This window comes from Leucopleurus acutus (assembly GCF_964270905.1).
Source record: "Leucopleurus acutus genome assembly, chromosome: 3".
In the NCBI taxonomy this organism is placed as follows: domain Eukaryota; kingdom Metazoa; phylum Chordata; class Mammalia; order Artiodactyla; family Delphinidae; genus Leucopleurus; species Leucopleurus acutus.
Window position 1 is genome coordinate 162,747,959 of NC_139145.1, and position 14,561 is coordinate 162,762,519.

General features: G+C 44.1%; 1 protein-coding gene across 1 annotated transcript in view; it reads right to left on the reverse strand.

Annotated features, from left to right (window-relative positions):
• Window positions 1-6,426: 6,426 nt before the first annotated feature.
• Window positions 6,427-14,561, reverse strand: part of FBXL7 (F-box and leucine rich repeat protein 7) — a 419,359-nt gene continuing 411,224 nt past the window's right edge. Inside the window, exon 4 of the mRNA XM_082836181.1 lies at window positions 6,427-7,389. Within this exon, the coding sequence (XP_082692307.1) occupies window positions 6,653-7,389 (737 nt within the window). The 3' untranslated portion in view covers window positions 6,427-6,652. The remainder of the gene's footprint in view (window positions 7,390-14,561) is intronic.

Consider the following 14,561-nt stretch of genomic DNA (forward strand, 5'->3'; position numbering starts at 1 on the left):
AATTATACAAAGGGAATCATGTCTATTTTGGTCTCCATCTCTAAAAGAAAGGCTTTGAGATAAAAATGAAGAAGGATATTTATCAGTTGTGACAGTTTTGTCCCTTTATCTACTTTCTCTTAAATGAAAAAGACCATGATAAGTTTGTTTAAATTCTTAATGTAAACACCCGTGAAGAATACATTCAGGATGTGAAACCCGGATTTTTTTTTTTTTTTTTATACAAGGTGGCTGTGTGTTCATTAGTGGTTGTTGGACGATTAGAGAAAGAGGAAGTACCAATTACTGGTTAATCTTTGTAATTAGAAATCGTCTCCCCTGTATCTTTGTGTGCTTATCTGGAAATGGGCTTAATAAGTCTACTACTCAGACTTTGGGAGACCTTTGGGGCTCTGAAAAACCAGGAGGATTATTGCCTGTGACTGCAGGGGAACAGGGATTAAAAGCTTTCCTATCACTCTTCCACTTTTTAATGGATTTCACTGTTTAGTTGATTATTACTGATAATTTCACATTTGCAACCCTGATAAAATTTGAGCTTTCAAAGAATCCAGCCTCAGTGAATTTACAAGTAAAATCCATTTCTTGGACATTTTAACAGCTACTTAATCAATCTTACTTGGGCCATCCAGTACTTTTCAGATTATTGACACAGACCAGTTTTTAATAGAGACATGGTACACTGAGAAGCATCACTTATTCTCTCTGACCATTCCCATCATAAGTGCATAATGCTTAGGGTAAAACCAAAGAGCACAATGTTGGCTGAAGAACCCAAGGGTTATTGAGGGGGGTACCTGCTATCTCCCTCTCCCCGAGCTAGATTCTGTGGAAATTATTATGGCAGTTTTGCTGGGCTATGGCTGTGTTTGGACTGTTTGTTGTTTCATATGCTGTTTGGAGGATAGTCAAGCTGCTTTGACGTTCTTAGAGTTTGTCCCAGAAATTATGTGTGAATGTTGTTTCTGCAAAATGTTCCCATCCTTTAAAAATTATATTATGTACGTATTGTGTATGTGTGAGAGAGAGCGTGTATGTGTATGTAGGAATTAATCTATGGGATGACCTTAGAATAAAAGAGAACTTTCTATTTCCATATGACTAACTCAAGGCGAAGGCAAGGTTAACCTAGAGTTAGAATAGCTAATATTATGATTATCTTAACCTACAGTAGAGAGAAATTGCTTCATCAACTTTATCAAATATTTTGTCCCTGAGTGAGCTCCATGTTTTGGATGTTCAAGTGCATCATGGCTGTGAAGCTCACCTTGTCTGAGTTATAAAATCCAGCTCAAGGATCTTCTCCCTGAGAGGAGTCCCTAAGCTTTACCCTTCTCTCCATATAATGATGAAAATGATTTCTTTGGTGAACACCGTCAGGGCAAGACTCTCAGAGCTAGCATGGTGCCTGACACATACTGGGTTCTTAAAAAATACTTATTTGATGAATGAATGAAAAAATGTTGCCACTCTCCTTTGTATATTCCCTTCTCCACCTTCCAGCTCCTTACATGATATTATTTGATCTGAGATCCTTTAGCGTAAGGATATTGTTTCTTATTCACCTGGAACCTATTACAGTACCTGGTCAATAAACTTCCGTTAAAGGAGTTAAGGGATGCTGAGTACCATCTACTCCTTCAGAAGAAAATGACTGGCACTCCCTGGGGATTCACTGTTCATGAAGAATGGATTGCATCATCCAGTTTCCATCATATGTTGATAATCACATGGGCCAGGACAGAATTCAGACATACTGATCTCATCAGTATAAAATTCAGTAGCTGAGTGACCAGAGGGAGGAACATTCTACGATATAGAAAAGACCAGATTTGGAAATATTTAGGTCAGGGTTTTCAACTTTATTTTTTAATGATCTTTTAAAGCCATCCTTTGATACCTGGATGATGTTGACTGTTACTTCCTGAGCAACAATTTAGAGCTTAAATGTAGCCTTCCTGGATGCTGCACGAGCTCAGCATTCTAGCTGTATGTATTTCCTAGGATAGTTCTGCCAAAGATGTCACAGCTGTGCTGTTGACAGGCAGGGACGGTACCATATCCGGCTCCCAAATGGCCATGTTCTTTCATCTCATGTGGTTTCAAACGCAAGTTGACCTGCTGACTTGAGAAGGAAAAAAAAAAAAAGACTCTACAAAATGGACCTGTGGCTTTAGGAGATAATGATGCACTCAAGGAAAGAAGGAGAAATAATCACTTCTTAAGTGCATTCTTGGTTGGTGTGTCCCCAGTCTGAGTGTCTATGAGGGTATTTCTTCCCTGGAGTGAACAACTTTGCCCACTTGATGGTCATCTTAATGAAACGTGCCTGAGTTGCTCTTTGGACAACTGGAGCTGTGTTTAGGCAAGTCTCAATGATGGCATGAGCATCCTCTGCAGACAGAGGGCGACAGGCACTCCCCTTGCCCCGCACCACTCCTTCCTGCAACATTAAGAGCCCCTGTTGGTGTATGGAGCAGAAAGAAGGAACCATCTGACCAAGAGTGTGCAAGATGAAAACTAATTTTGTTTCACAGACTGTCTGTGTGAACGTTTTCACGCAATATTTACCTAGTCCCTAAAGAGTCTCTCTCCCTCTTCTACCGTCTATTAACTTCTCCCTGAACTAATCATGATTGCCGGCTATTGAACAAATGCACTACTTTTGGTGACTTTTCTGTGGAAATTTAGACACAGTAGGCAATTTTACTGCATTATTTTTCCCTTAAAAATACTCGGTCTTTTTGGTTTCATGTTGCGTGCTCTTGGATGTCAAACTTCTTGAAGCCTTTTTTCTACTTCTCAACAAATGTCAATATAAGAAATCATGGACCACCAGGGCAAATGCATTTTATTGACTGCTAACCTTATTCTGAGATCTGGACAAGAATTGCATGGGTCTGTCTACCTTCGAGTTAAGGTTCCAAAGCAGTTAATAGTCCCATTGGTTTCCGTGAGAGTCATTAAGCAGCTCACATAGGGTGAGAAGAAGGTTGAAGACAACTACATTTAAAATCGATATCTCAAAACCTTTTTACTTGCTAAAGATGGAGTCTGTCATTCATCAATCAGTACTTATTTTCTGCCATGTTGATTTCTCAGATCTGAAGGTTTGGGTGAAGAGATATTTGGCATTTCTCTTTTTCCAACTGACTGATAATTTTTCCTTTTAGATCAAGTTGCCATATTCTTCTCCCAGGTCGTAACGCTCTAAGACTTTTTTAAAAATTTGTAACAACCAATGGTCAACGTAAGTTTGAAAATTTCTCCAGTGTTTGTAACCAGTGCCAGGGGAAGTATATTCAGGGCCACAGTTACTTATTTATAATTCTCAAATCTAGAAAGCTCTGCTAAAATAGCTTTCTTCATTATGCTTTTGCACAACTTAATTTGGTGACAAAACCTGACCTGAACGGATACAAGGCTATTTATAGCCTCTAATCATCTTATGTAGTTGACTATTTACATCCACTGCTGTAGAAACAGTAACACATTTATTAAGAGTGCTGGGCTTCCCTGGTGGCGCAGTGGTTGAGAGTCCGCCTGCCGATGCAGGTGAACGCGGGTTCGTGCCCCGGTCCGGGAAGATCCCACATGCCGCAGAGCGGCTGGGCCCGTGAGCCATGGCCGCTGAGCCTGCATGTCCGGAGCCTGTGCTCCGCAACGGGAGAGGCCACAACAGTGAGAGGCCCGCATACCACACACACACAAATAAAAGAGTGCTGTCCAAGATTCTACCAGGGTGTTACAATATACTCCATAGATAACTTCCTAAAATGTGAAAAATTATAAATTCCGAAACACACCTGACTCCAAAGGGTTGGTTAGGGAATTGAAGACCTAAATTAAACTGTGAAGGTAATGATTTTTCACTTACCTGCTAAGTTTCAGCGAAAGATAGTGAACTAAGGGGAATGACAAAACCATGGGTGCAACTTTAAAGGGACGACAAATTCAGTGACCCGACCTGCTCTCTACTTGGACATGAGGCAAGTCTCTCCCTCACTCTTGATTGTCACCATCTGAACACCAGGCTCCTTTGGCCAGGGTATTAAATGAGGCTTGACCCAATTATGAACATATTGCTTTATTTCTTGGTGGTAGTAAATTAAGGCTTTTTAGAGTCATACAGCACGCAGTGATTTGAACATTAGAATTAAAAAACAACAACAACAACAATGAGCATTCAATTTTGCAAAGGCAGGAAGGAAGCAATGTTTAAAAACAGATCAATTTCCTAGTGAGGCTTTTTGCTTGGTCTCTAAAAATCTGCTGAGCTGTTACCCCAGGAACCTGTGTCATAGGTACCTACAACAAGGGGAAGCAGAATGGGTGAAGAGAAGACTGGGGAAAAGGGAGAAACTGGGAAGGACAGTCCATGCTGGGCAATCGGTGTGAAAGTCGGCTTTGTCTCATGTTTGGAAGACGTTTAGGTGCTGTGGTCAGGTGGTGGTGATAAAGGTATTTGGAATGGGATGCCCCTTCTCTGGTTCTGGGAGCCATTTTGGACCTCTCCTCTCATTCCGGGAGAGTTAAAGCAGCTCACTTGGAAGATGCCAGTGCCAAGGGTTAGGCACAATCCTTTGTGACTCTCAAATTCTGAAGCTTTAGACAGGGTCACAAGTCATACAGCAGGGAATGCTACCTTCAACCCCTTTCACGGTTCTAAATCTTGTGACCATCACTAGATACTATCCCCGGCCAAACAACTCCTTTTCCCCCATGGCACACAGCCTTGAGCGCGCCTCTAAGCTGCTGGCGGTGTTGATTGGAGAGGAGGTCATATTTCATACCCTACCTCCTGCTTCTCAACGTAGGACAAAGCCACGCACGAGTGCAGCTGTCAAGTGGGGCGTAGGCTCGATCTGAAACCCATTCCACATGCTTGACTTGCAGACGCAGAGGTTCTGGGTTTGGGTGGTGGATCCTTTGAGAAAGAAATGGATGAACTGTTTGAACAGTGACGGAGGAGGGCTGTTGCCAAAGAATAATTTAAGAGAGGTCATGGGTTTATTAACAAAAAGCAATTAAATTTCATGAAAACAAGCAGTGGAATTTCTGGCATCCTGACTTCACATGAATGAGGATAGCAAATGGATTTCTATCCAAATAGGACCATTTAAAATGCATACTTGGCAATGACTTTAACGTTGTATTCCAAGGGTCTGGTTGGTGGACCAGCGCCTAAGTCTTACCATTCTGTTCCTTCTTCCGTTTATGTGGCACTTTTGAGTGGACAGGATTTAAACTACCTGGAAGTCTGCTCTGCATCTTTGACGGAGGACATGCAAACAGTCACAGGGGAAGGCACACAAGGTGGCAATCTGCAAGATTAAACACTTATGACTTAACCCCAACAGGCTTCATGCGATGAAGTCTGGATGCACAAGGAAACAAATAGATGAGAAAAGTAGAAATGTGATCTGAATGACAAAGAACCGAGGCGTCTGTTCCTCCCAGCTGCAGGGCAGATGTGTGCATGCATGCCACGTGTGCAGTGAGAGGGATTTGAAAAACCCTAGAGGACATGTGTTCTCTTGGGCCTCTCTTGTTAATTAAAAATTATGAGTGCCTTTCCTCCTACTTGAAACCACTCAGAAAGATCAACCTGACTGGGCGATGTGGGTTTTGCTGTGATTAGGAATCCCATGGCCTCCATACAATGGTGTGGAGTGGAGGGATGCCGAAAGCATCTGTGTACGGAAACCATCCATCTAGCTGGGCAGGAGAAGATGACCAAGAGACTCGCTCACCAAAACAAACAGGCTGTGAGTGATACTCAGATCGGAGTGAAGGACATACAGGACGCCGGTGGTGGCGTGCCTCCTGAAAGCATTCACAGAATCAACACCCTTGGAAGAGGTATGCTCTATGCCAAGGAGCCTGTGTTTACTGCCGTCTCTATTCCCTCAGCTCTAAAATGGGCATGAAGCTAATCCTCGATCAGATCAGAGAATGGCCTCTCATTCGGTGCTGAAAGCTGAAGCCCAGAGAGGTCAAGTGCCTTGCCCAAGGTCACACAGCTCGTAAGTGGCAGAGCTGGGAGGTGGGGGAACAACGCAGGTCTCTTCCTCTACCGTGCTGCCTGCCACCAATGATTCTTTAAAAAGGTTTAGAGGCGCTTCATATATACCAGGTGCTGTGATGTTTATCTAACAAGAATTTGCTTGGGTGTGGGGCTGAAAAATGTGCTTTAGGCCAATCAAGAAGTTGAAAGAGGAGGCGGTCTGGAGAGCATTATTATTCTGATAATTTGCTGTCAGTGTAGGAGAGGGAGCAGTGGGGTAGGAGGGACCAGGGTGTAGACCTCGGGGCTGTGGCCAGGAGGAAGGAGACAGAGAGAAAAAGGCGCGTTCCTAAACACACTGCAATCCGCTTTCTGAGGTACATCCTTCTGAGACAAGAAACTGCCTACAAATGACCTGACCCCCCAAGAAACCATTGGCTGCGATAGAAATGTGCCCCCCAGCCTCCTTTCCTGGACCTCTGTTGCCCATGAGAAATAAGGAAAAAGAAAAGCCAGATTCCTAAGAACCTTCCTGGAAGAAAGAGCTGTTACGAGTGGGTGTCGGCGCTTACATACGCTGCTTTGAAAAAACATTTTGTTTCGTTCATGTCTGTATGAAGACAGCGACGGCTGGAAGCTGTCCCTTCAGAAGAAGGCAGGGTTGGTGTGCTCAATGACGCAGCGCTTGCAGTGGCGTTTCACGAAGCGCAGGGCCTCCACGGACACCTCGCAATCCTGCACGTTCAGCATCTGCAGGTCGAAGCAGTTGGCCGCCACGATCTGCAAGCCCTGGCCCGTGATGCTCTCGCAGGACTTGAGGCTGAGCCGCTTGAGATTGAAGCAGTTCAGGGCCAGGCACTCCAGGCCCGTGTCGGAGACCAGAGGGCATTTGCCGATGTCCAGAGACTTGAGTTTCGCGCAGTTCTTGGCGAGGTACTCCACGCCGTGGTCCGTGATGCCCTCGCAGCCCCTCGCGTTGAGGTAGCGCAGCTTGCCGCAGTACTTGGCCACGTAGCGGATGCCCACGTCGGTGACGCGGCCGCAGTGGGCGATGCTGAGGTACCGCAGGCGGGACTCCAGCTTGGCGATCTCTCGTAGGCCGAAGTCGCTGACGAAGCGGCAGTCGCTCACGCTCAGCTCCTTGATGGAAGCGCAGTAGATCATCAGGTAGCGGAGGCCCTCGTCCGTGAGGCGGACGCAGCGGCGCAGGTACAGGTGGGTCAGCTGCGTGCAGTGCGCCGCGATGGTGTGCAGGCCTTCGTCCTCCAGCACGAAGCAGTCCGTCATGTCCAGGTAGCGGATGGAGATCTGTTTGCCATGCAAGGGGGACAGTTTAATGGAGGCCTCCCGGGTCAAGCTGATGCAGGTCACTTTGGAGCACCCTACACGAAGAGACAGAACACACGCTCAGAGCGACCTCCGAGAATTGGGGGGGGGGGGTGCGGGTGCAGTTGCGGGACTCCTTTACGGATTGCTAGCCCTCTCTGGATTCAGGTCCTGAGGTTACCCCTTCCCTTCCCAGCCCCTACGGAGGAGGAACGCCAAGAATGGGCTTTCCATGTTCATTTCATCCCTTAACCCTTTAAGGGTTCATTTCATCCCTTAACCTTTGGGTTTAAGAGGCTTTGGGGCTCTAGAATCAGAAAGATAATGGTTCCAATTCCAGATCCATCACTAGTTGCCTGACGTTGGGCAAATCAATCCTTCTCGGTACTTCCTTTGTCTTAAAATAAGGATGAGCACGTTCCCTGCAAGGTGGCTGTGAAGAGGCAATGAGACCATGTGTGTAAATATCCTGCCCTGGCCCTGGAAAGTTCGGGAAGCTCAGTAAAGGTTAGTTCTCACCCTACAATGGTCTGGTCCAAAGAAGTGAGATATGAGATAGAAGGGTTGGCCATGACCTGGGTGTGGCAGAAAGAGAGCATTGGCTTGGGAATCACAAACCAGTTCAGATCTACTTTTTATGGCCTGAGGCAGGAGGCTGAACTTTCCTGAGTCTCACGACTCTCCTCTGAAATGAGGATGAGTAGCTGGCATGCCTCCACGGGGTATAATGAGGATGCAACGAGAGATAATGGATACGGACATACTCTGAAAACTACGGCAAATGTATATACCAACAGTTATTAGTCTAACAAGGTGACCGTCTAGGGATTCAGTTCAACCCTCTTTGGTCAAGGAAGAACAATTGTGTCATCGGGATTATCCCTCTAGCCCCTCAACCAGTTTCCCTGCCCTGCCCTTACAATCTCTACGGTCTATTCTCCTCACAGCAGCCAGAGAGATTTCTGGAAAACAGAATTCCATCTATCATGCTCAAAGCCTTCAGATGGTACCATCTCACACCACGTGTAAAATCGAAAGGGGCCTCCAAGGACCTGCACCCCTGTGCCCTTATCTCTTACTCCCTCTTCCAACCCTACTGGCTTCCTTGCTGGTTCCCAGATGGCTCAGGTGCCCCCCTGCCTCAGCATGTGTGCACTGGACAGGGTTTCCCTGGATAGCGCCATGGGCCACCTCCACTTTCTTAGGTCTCTGAGCAAATGTTCCTTTACTGGACAATTCTTCCTTCTTCACCCTGTATGAAGTAGTATCCCCATTTATTTTCAGCACTTGTTATCACCTTGAGGCACTATATATTTATTTATTCACTTATGTATTTGCTGTCCTCACTCTGGAATGTGAGCTCCTAAGAAAAGGGACTCTGCACTGTTCACTGCTGTATCCCTCATACCTGGTTCACAGCTGGTGCTCACTAAGCATCTGTTGAATGAATGAATGATTTATAGAGTGCGTACAGTCTTTTCTAAGAAGACCTGATGGGATAATCCAACTTCCAACATTTAAATGTCCTTGGGACGTTGACCGTGGCTGATGTATATCTACATCGAAAAACTGATTATCTGTTCTATAGTTAATTATAATGCCTCTTATTTATGTTGAATTATGAAGTTTACAAAGTGCTTTTATAAACATTTTCTCACTTGATTCTTAAAAAAATCCATTTTACAGATAAGGAAATTAGTGCTGAGGAAGATATCCTTAGATGCCTCTCGAAACATTGTTTCCAACCTCCCTTCCCCTAAGAATGTCTGTTTGTATATGCATTTTATATGCATATATTTATACTATATATTATATAATTATATATTTTATATATAATGAATATTACATATATTATATATATATAATACATAATGAATATATAGTTACATATGAAGCCCTCATTTAATTGTGTATTTCAGTTCCCTGGTTATTACTCTTTAAAATATGCACAGTATATTTTTCGTATATGAATATAATTAATAGCCATAGCCGATACACATTATATACATAAATGTATATGTATACATATATTTCATTCTGCTACATAGACTGCATATATACTTTTCATTTTCTCTTTGCTTTCCCCAAATCCCTCTGGCAGCTCTAAAGACAGGTGCCTCAACCCTGGCAGCTCTGTGCCGTGGTTGATGACGCCATCTCCAAGGCTTCTAAACGACCACGTGACAGTGCTAACGGGGACTTTTCCTCCCACTCCTGGCAGGCTGCTCAGGAAACTCGTATAAAATTCAGGTCATGGGAATAAGGAGGTTCAGAAGCCATGTGCTACCAAGTCAAAGAATCTCAGGAAGGAGCAAAGCATATACTCCAACACTGGAGAACAAAGCTGCAGCTTGTCAAGGCTGCCCACACTACTCCAGTGGGCTCCGTGGTTTTGCAGAACGTGGTTGGTACCCTTCAACTGTAACTTGGAAATCTTCCTTTATTTTGAATTTCTTTTTCATACTGACTGTGATCCTGCTTATGCTGAATTTATATGTTCACAGTAGTGGTTGTCCATCTGTGATGTTTTTCAAGATGATATGACAACCTTTGTTCCTAAACTCTTAGTTCCAGTTTCCTATTAAAAAAAAAAACCTAGTAAAATCTGCTGCACTCCAGGGAGGATACTCTATTTGGTCCAGGGAAATACCAATATATGCTTGGTTTTTGAAACTAAGCCCCAAATTTCATGAAATACTAGCTGAGCTCAGTTTTGGTAAAGACACTATTTTGATATGCTTGTATCATTTTAGATCAATAATTTAAAATTTAAGCTTTAGCCTTAATTCTTACAGATTTGCTAAGTTTGGGTTGGAAAGAAAATAAACTGGTTCATGGCTCAGTAGGTAATATCTGTGGCTAGTGGATGCATTCATACATAAGAGACATGGAGAGAACCTGAGAAATCATTCAATTTAAACTTCAGTTTTTAAAGATGAGGCATCTCAGATTCAGTGAGATTATAGGACTTGTACAGTCAGACTAGGGAAAAGTTTCCTGATCCAAGGTTTCTAATATAGCAGGGATGGTATATACAGCATGCAACTGATGAATTGCATGAGGGATTTACAGTAGATGTGTCAGCATGAGGTGAATATTTAGACACTGGGGCATCAGAAGTCTTGGGAGTGGTGATACCTATATGGGGATTCTTGGAAGAGAGAAACAATTTTAATACACAGATATGGAGCCCAGGTAGTATAAGGTAATAGTATGAGCAAATTCGAGAGACAAGAAAGCATAGAGGCAGAGGGGGAGTGAGGAGTGTTGATAGGCTAGAACATAGGATTTAATGGCAACTAAGATGGGAATGGTCCATTGGGATCAGATCTTGGGGGCCTGCCTTAACATTCAGGGTAAGGAGTAGGGATATTACACAACAGAGAGTGAACAGTATGGGTTGAATAAATCTGGGGATATCTTCAATGAATTCCAGATTTGGTTTAGCTTTCACAAATATGCTCTTCATTACCACTTCCTCTCATTATTGGGGTAATAATATCTACTTCTCTGGGATATAAAAGGCCTGATGAAGACCAACTACTGTCATTGAAGACCAACCTCTGCCCTGCAAGCATCTTAATAACAATGACAATCCAAAAATGATGATAACAGTTATGATTTATTGAATGCTTACTACATAGTTTTCAGCAGAACACACATGTGAGGACTTATCATGAATTAACTCATTTAATCCTCCCAATGAGGAAGTTTTATTTACTGCACACAGCTTCCTAAATGCTTGTTCAGAGTGTTAACCAATGACAACTTTGTTTGAACGCTTCAGAGGTCAAGATGACTGTTTAGGGCTTTGACACCCCTCTGTTCACTTCATTACAATATCGTAAAGTGCAGAGATAAAATATGCCTCATTTTTGCCCATATAAAGCTTGTAATGAATTGAGAGAAAGGAATCTGGAAATATACAAGTATACAGTTGCAAAACCCAGTAACACTCTACCTGCTTATACTCAAAAGGTAGACACCTGGGAGGAAACCTTCAGCTTACCGGGCATCAGGCAGGGAAGGCTTTACTTAAGGAATGCTTGCGCTGGGGCTCCAGCAATGAGAAATCTGTTAAGAGGGCTGTTGGGGAGAGGCAGGGGGCAGAGGAGGGAATGGCACGCAGGTCAGAGAGTGCCCATACATCACAGTGTGCACAGGCATGATGTGTTTGGGAAATGCAACTGGTTCTATAGAAGGGAGCACTGAGGTTACATAGGAAAGGCGTGAGGTTTGAACTTGAAAAGGGCAGCTCACAAAGGGCCATATATATTCTGCTGAGGAACTTTTTCCTGTATGTCGTGAGGAGGAATTGGAGATTTTATGTAGGAAAATGAATGGTGAGACTTGCAGTCTGAAGACATCCCTTTGGAGGCTGGCTGTGTGGAGGGCGGGTTGATGAGGTTGAGATGGGTGTAGGGACAATGATGGGGGAAGCACGCATCCAGGCTGGCAGGCAGGGGAGAGGGGACGGACTCGAGATTCTGGGGAAGTAGAGTCACAGGGACAGGATTCAACTGGTCTGATATAAAAGATTAGGAAGAATAGTAAGGAGGACTCCCAGATCTCCAATTACAGGGGACCCTTTTGAAGCCATTTCACTTGTAATAATCACAAGATTTTATGCTTTAAAAATTGGTTAGAGGTTTCCCTGGTGGCGCAGTGGTTGGGAGTCCGCCTGCTGATGCAGGGGACACGGGTTCGTGCCCCGGTCCAGGAAGATCCCACATGCCGCAGAGTGGCTGGGCCCGTGAGCCATGGCCGCTGAGCCTGCGCGTCCGGAGCCTGTGCTCCGCAACGGGAGAGGCCGTGACAGTGGGAGGCCCGCGTACCGCAAAAAAAAAAAAAAAAAAAAAAAAAAATTGGTTAGTCTTAATATATTCCATTGATGTTTAAAGATGTTATTAATCGTGATATTTAATTTTATGTGTCAGCCTGACTAGGTGACGAAATGCCAAGATATTTGGCTAAACCTTATTTCTGGTGTGCCTGTGAGCGTGTTTCTGGTTAAGATTAACATTTGAACCAGGGAACTCAGTCAAGCAGTCTGCCCTTCTCAGTGCAGATGGACACCATCCAATCTGTTGAGGGTCCGAATAGAACAAAAGGTGGAGGATGGAGAACTCTCCCTCTGCCTAAATGTTTGAGCTAACACAGTGGTCTTTTCCTGCCTTCGGACCAAGACTTACACCATTAGCAACCCTGGTTCTCAGACTTTTAGACTCAGACTAACTGCATCACTGGTTTTCCTGGGTCTCCAGCTTGCAGATGGCAAACTGTAGGACTTCTCAGATGCCGTAATTGTGTAAGCCAATTCCTCTTCATAAATCTCTTTATATATATACTATTGGTTCTATTTCTCTGGAGAACCCTGACTAAACTTTAATAAAAGGTAATAAGTGATAATGAAAAAACACTAGAGCTAGTTATAGTAACTTTCAATGACTTGAAAAGATAACTCTCAAGGTGGGCATGCTAGGGATGGGAGGGGCAGTCTCACGTCCTCTGGGGGAATTAGGCTCTAGACCAGCGATGAGTCTTCCAAAGTCAAGCTTATTGCCATTGAGGAGGTGGTCACTGTCAGAGGCCAGCTGTAAGACCCAAAGGGAATGAGGCATAGGTGAAATCACAATTTCTAGATTCCCTCAGAACTGGAGGGCACTGTTCAGAGGTGGTGATACAAATCCATCCCTATGGCTTGTTGGGTCCTTCAAGTTCATCTACCTGAAAATACCCATCACCACTCCTGCCAATATCTACAATTATGTGCTCTCGGTGAGCCAGAGCTTCCCCTGTGTACACAGTCTTTATACACCCAGATCACAGCGTGTCATCGGAAGACATGTGAGGCAGATACATAAATATTTTAGGTTCTGCAACGGGGCAGGTTGATAAAGACGAAGGGCATCAAGGCTTTCATAATGGTTAGCAAAGGGACCAAGCAGGATCGAAGCCCAGAAATTTCCATTCTCAAATAGCCCAAGTAGTTTCTGCCTTTCTGAATTTCAAACGGACTCCAAGGACAGAACACAATTACTTGCAGCCTGTACTGAGGGTGCATGGGCTGCCCCTTTAACTAAGACGAGGATTCCAAAAATGAGTCATTTTCTAATCTGAGAAAATGAGGTGTTTATAAAAGAGGCCCACAAGCTTCAGAATCTTAGCCTGTTAAAGAATCCAATCCCTTAGCCCCCCGTCCCCCCCCTTTTTTTTTAAACGAAGAGGAAACACATCTAGAGAAAGCTGTGAATTGTCCCAAATCACAGAGTTCTGAAACTAGTTTCTACCACATCACAATGCTTTCTTTTTCCAGAAATCCTTGGGGGGAAAATGTAAGAAAACCTTTTAGTTTCCTGCTTCTTTATGCTAAAGCTGCTCATGACGAACTGAACATACAGTTTCTATGGCTTTGTCCTGGAGCCAGCTGAAGGAGGGGGGCAAAGAGCTGCTTTCCAGCAAGGGAAAGAATCTGCGAGAAATAATTGACTGTCATCTGAAATATTTTCAGATGTCGGTTTTCAAAAGAGAGAGCGAGCTCAGAGAGGCGACTTTTACCTCAGCTTTTGCCGGAGGGTATCATTTACCTCAGATGCTTGCAAATCCCCAATTCTGTTTATTCACCCGTCACAGTGGTTTTTACTTCTTGACCCTCTTCCCCAACAATCCCTGAGGTTGTAGCTCACGCTGTTCATTTCTTTAACTCCCTGATGCATCTTAACACATTTCAGCCTCTCGAATGTTCGTCTTCTGACTGAGCAGTGGATGAGATAAAGAAAGGCTGTTAGTCCGGCTGGATCCACGTCTGTCTGGCGCCTAAGTATGAGTCTGGGTTTTAATTCTTCCTGCCTGAGAGAGGGCTTCAAGCAAAGCAGCCATGCTGGGATTTCCTTCATTTTTAAAAGGAACTAAAAAGGCTCTCCCTGGTGGGCCCTAACCTTGCACTACTAATTGAGAACTGTGCTTGAGAAAAGGTGCAAAATCAACCCAAGGGTGAGGAGAGTAGGGGTGAAATATGAAGAGGCGCTTGGCCATGATGGATTTTCCCCAATGTCTGCAAAATGGTGAACAATCACAATCACAGGCCACAACACAGAATCAGCTTAGACACAGCACTCAGGCTCCATGAAACAGTAACCAGTGGATGTCAGGGCACTTTCTAAACTACCTCCGTTTGAGTTAGAGTTGGTTCCTATTTATCTGTGATTAGATGTTTAGTTCCCATTAT